Genomic DNA, 4,999 nt, shown 5'->3' on the forward strand with positions numbered 1-4,999 from the left:
GTTTTACCTGGATTTCTGGCAGGAAGCTACCCAGAGCTCCAACCACCTGAGTGCAGTGGTGTACAGAGACAAGACTCAAGTCCCCAGAGAACAGGTCCATGTGTGGAGGTCCCAGCATGCGTGGTGATGGGCTCCACCCTGCTCTGCTCCATGCCACAGTTTCCACATGGTGCCCCAGCCCTCCGTACAGCCCTGCTCACCCTGACCTGTACCCACTTGCTCTCCATCCTGAAACTTCATTAAACCCAAGATGCAGAACCTGCTGCTGTTCCCAGTTCGGGCTCTTCTGTAGCTGTGACAGCCCCTGCATTTGTATCCACAACTCTGGTGCAGAGAGTAACGACTTCACAGTGACTTTGATGCAACAAACTATTCACATTCCTGGTTTTGCATGACAAACAAGACACTCTGAAGAAGTGTCTGCTGCTATCAACATTTTCAGACCAAACTACTCAACACTAATTAATCAGCCAAACATAGAAAAGAAGGGTGGACAGGCAGGACCCCACTGGGCCCCAGAAACAAGATGTGGAGAAGCAGAGATCCCTCTTCCCTGCTCCATTTCCCTTTACTGATTAATTACCAATTAATACACTGCAGCAAATGCTCACAAGCCCAGTGAGCCATTCTCTGACCTCCCAGCTCCTCTCACCAGCAGTCAGGGAAGCAGCTTGAACACACACCGAGAAAGCATCACAGTTCCCCAGGAACACACCAAGAAGAGTCTGGAGCTCCCATCCCCTCTGTGGATGACAGCTCTGTAAATGCAGCACTAGAATCACACCTGCAGCTGGTTCTCTGATGTCCATCCCCAGCTTCCACAAGATCAGGTGCCATAGAGTCTGAAGAATTTATTTCAGTTTGGGCCATTCCCCCAAAGATTAACACATCCTACTTCAGTCCACTGTACTGATCCCATCATCCTCTGTCTTCTGGATTGAAGAAAGCTCCCAAGATAACCACAGGGGAACACGGGACCAGTTTCTCTGCATGACCAGAGAGCTCAAGGGCTGTTAAAACATCCACAAAAAGCTCAACTCTTCATCTCCACCTTGAGCTTCAAGCGGACATCACACAGGAAAACGTTCATCAGGTCCTGGCCAGCCTCCTGAGCAATCCTGCTGATAACCTTACCTCCTCTTCCAATCAACATCATCTGCATCAAAACCCAGAGAGAAGATCATTGTACTCATGCTCACATCACTTAACTGTGGGGAGGAACCACCCAAGAAAACAACAGTGTGGCCACAGAAGCAACTAAAGGGGATACAGAAGTCAGAGAAATCCCAAGATCAAACCACAGGCAACTTCAGGAAGGTGTGATGCTACTGAACAGCCTGTGACTGTGTTGGGAAGAGCCAGGTGCCCAGAGACCCCACAGCTGAGGGAGCAGGGACCACAGCAAGGATGCACATGGCTGGACCTGGGGAACCTCCTTTCACACTCCCAGCACCCCATCTCTCTCCTGTTACTCACCATATGAGACTTCCTTGGGACCAAGAGGTTCTGCACAATGAGGAGCTCCCCACTTGGTCCTTCCTCCCACATCTCTGTCACCTGCAACACCAAGAGAGTGCTCAGCAATTCCACAAAGCGCCTCAGGAACCGCGAACGCCGCTCCCTCAGAGACCACAGCTCAGCTCCCCGACATGAGCATGCAAGGGTGGCCCCACCTCAAACACACCAAAGGTCTCTCAGCACCAAGTCCCAGGTCACCCCATGGGGCTCATACAGTCTGTCAGACTTCACAGATGAAAAGAGCTCAAAGGTGAGTCTGCTTGCACAGGTGTCCCACCTGGATCACGCCGTAGGGCACTTCCAGAGGCAGGTACTCCAGTAACTTCTCCCTGATGATATTATCACAGATCTCTTGAGGTGACTGGCTGGTCAAGACCCCACTGTGAAACTCCCAAGGGCCTGGCTTGGCTTGCATCAGGAGATACCGCTGTCAGCACAAAACACACATCACACCCATCAGCTGTCCCGTGTCTCTCATGGTGCCACCAACCTCTGTGCTCATCCTGCAGCGAGCCGCTACGAGGACACTGCTGCTAGTCAGGCAGCAGGGCAGGAGTTTAATATCTTTGGTGGGGAAAGGAGAAAGGGAAACTTCTGAAACTCAAACCCTGCCAAAGGGTCACACCTGCCTAGAGCTGCTTGTGAGTTACAAAAGCCCAAGGTGTCCCCTGTAGCTGAACAATAATGCTCTGGGTGGCTTCATTGTTATGAAAAAGCTGCTGTTTGGAGAGCCCCAAATAAGAGTTTCTGTAGAGAAAACTCTGGAGATACAGTAGGGACATACTCCACACTGACAGACAACACTTCACCCCCAACCCCCGGCCAAGAACTGCAGCTCTGCTACTTCCACACAGGAGCTGAAGCTCAGTACGAAGTACCAGGGTCCCACAAGGCTCAGGGCACACCAGTCTCCAAGTGTAACAGAAGTTTAGACTGCAGTTACCTTAAGCGTGTCCACCTCCTCCCCGTGGAGAGCTGCCAGCATGAAGATCTCCTGGAAGCACGGCCAGCCTTTCATATTTTTTAGATCTTTGGGTCTGTGAAGCTTTGGCCCTTGTGCTTCTTCTGTGACAAGGCTGGACTCAGAAGTTCTCACACCACTGCTGCTGTCCCAGGCAGAGCCCTCTCGGGCTTGACCTGTTTCCTGCAGACAGTGAGACTCAGGACTCCTGTTCTCAGGTGGAGAAGCCTGAATGATTTGAGCAGAAGACTTTGCTGAAGAACCGGAGTGATGTTTAAATGCAGATCTCACTTCCAGTTTCTTTCCATTTACAATCCCCTCTGTTAGCTCAGTTGCCAGTTCCAGCAGGATGAACTTCTTCTTTAGCAGATCCACCTGAAGTGAGAGAGAGAAAGGTCCCAGGAATTTGTCCTAAATGAGGCTGGCAGCTGGGCCCTGGATCCAAAGGAGCCAGAAGAAACCACCCAGGGGAGGCAGCTGCCACAGGACAAGGCTTCTGCAACAGAACCAGACAGTTTTCTGACCAGAGGCCAAACCAGTGTGTGTCAGCAGTTCCAGCACAGGTTATCCACACACTGTCACCCTGACAGCAACACCTCCTCTGTCAGCTCTGCTCTGCCAACACCACTGTGGTGCCAACTCCACTCCCCAGGCTGATTTAAACCTCAGTCTGCAGCACATAACTTCAGGGATGCTTGTGCACACAACACGTGTACACACATAAACACTTAAATACTCTGGAGCACGGGGGGAAAATGGTGTCATTTAAAACACCCAGACTCAGGCACCTGAAAACACACCACTGCTGTGCCAGGCACTGTCTGAAGACACCAGCCTCACGTACTGTGGAAGGCAGAAGGAACAAGCTCTTCATTTACCTTGTTCAGAACCAGGACACTGGGGATCTGAGGAAACTGAGAAAGACACTCCAGCACCTCCTTGCTCAGAGAGTTTCTCGTCCAGTGATCTGACACATCCACCAAAACCAGAACTGCCAGAAAAGAGTGAGGGAAACATGAGGAACCTGCATTTTCCAACACGTTCATTTCCAGCTTCTCTACAGTCTATAATCATTTCCCTCCTGCTGCTCCTTCTCTCTCTTCTACAGGAAAACACAGGGATGGAACCCAAAAGGAGCATTTTAACTGATAAAACAGTAAAATGAAGTTTATTCCCATCATCCTCATGACATCACAGATGCTAAAACTTAACATCCAAGCCCAGTTATTAACCTGGGCTGCCTCCTCTTGGCACCAGGCAATTCTTATCCCTTCCTCAGCTCATTGTTTCAAATCTTTTCACTTCTCTTCCCTTATTCCTCCCAGTTCACGCTCCCAGGGCTGCCCAGTAAACATACAGGTGCCACAGCCACAGGGCTGTAAACTTCTGTGGCAGATACAGGGTTTGGCTTGATCCAAGAAGAGTTGAGCACCCACCTAAATCCGCGTGTTTCATGCTGTCCCACGGGTCTGTCAGCATGGCTTCATCCAGTTTATGTCTGAAAGACAAGTGTGAATGAGTAACCCAGACACACTCAGTCACAATCATCTTCCTCCCTCTCAAAGTGGGGGAAAAATCAATGTTTTCCACCATTCCAGCTGGCACAGAGCTGCCTTACAGGCTGTGACATCCCTCGTTACGTGCACACGTGTGGAATCAAACATTAGAGGGCTCAAGGGAGGCCCAGGCTCTGTGTGCTACTGAAACTACAACAATAAAAAACTCAGAGATCAAAATAAAGCTAAAAATACACACTCCTGTCACTCTTATTTCACAAGCTTTGCACAGTGGAAATCACTCTCTGGTTTACCAAAGCTTGATGGACAGAACCTCTCCCGCTCTCCCCACAACAGCAGTGATACCTTTTGGCTTTAAAGGGATTGGTGAGGCCAGGTGTGTCCAGAATGACCTAGAAAGAGGAAAGACAGATTGTGTAAGTTTGCCTGCAATGAGTGACCAGCTAAAACTTCTCTTTGTGCAATCAGAAGTGATCCCATGGGATACAAATGGGAAAAGCCTGCACTTCTGGGCTAACACTCCCCGCTGCCCCAGGCAGGAGCCGGTCTGGGAGCTCACCAGTTGTGTGTCCTCGTACGTGACGACACCCCGGGCTTTGCACCGGGTCGTGTGCACTTTCTTAGAGACTGGGAAAACCTGGAAGGAATTAAATATGTTACACAAACAGAATATGTTAAAAAAAAATAATTTAGCAGCTTGAAGTTGTTGCTCCAGCCCAGCTTTACCTTCCTACCCAGGAGCTGATTACACAGCGTGGACTTCCCAGCGTTGGGGGCTCCGATGATGGCAATCCTTAAAACCTTGGGGTTCTGGGGCTGGTCAGGCTGATCCTGTAACAGGCGATCTTGTTCCTCTGCCGGGGGAAAGAAGAAGCTTGAACGCTGGTAAAACCCCACAGCGGGTCGGGATTGTCTGTCCCAGCACCGGGACCCGGGCGGCAGCTGGTTCCACTCACCTTTGCTGGTGGCAACAGGCGGCGGGTGCTGGCCCAGGGCGTCGCTC

The 4,999-nt window shown here is 50.7% G+C and overlaps 1 protein-coding gene across 1 annotated transcript; it reads right to left on the reverse strand.

The window, feature by feature from the left end:
• Positions 1 to 1,033: 1,033 nt before the first annotated feature.
• LOC104518121 (GTPase Era, mitochondrial) lies at positions 1,034 to 4,995 on the reverse strand (the record flags this gene model as incomplete). Its single annotated transcript, XM_010162439.1, has 10 exons — positions 1,034 to 1,156; positions 1,477 to 1,557; positions 1,796 to 1,945; positions 2,462 to 2,854; positions 3,358 to 3,470; positions 3,916 to 3,977; positions 4,342 to 4,388; positions 4,556 to 4,633; positions 4,723 to 4,850; positions 4,953 to 4,995. Coding segments are annotated over 10 exons (1,218 nt in total), but the record flags the coding sequence as incomplete, so codon positions are not given.
• Positions 4,996 to 4,999: the final 4 nt, after the last annotated feature.

Source organism: Antrostomus carolinensis, unplaced genomic scaffold, assembly GCF_000700745.2.
Source record: "Antrostomus carolinensis isolate BGI_N321 unplaced genomic scaffold, ASM70074v2 Scaffold45832, whole genome shotgun sequence".
NCBI lineage: Eukaryota > Metazoa > Chordata > Aves > Caprimulgiformes > Caprimulgidae > Antrostomus > Antrostomus carolinensis.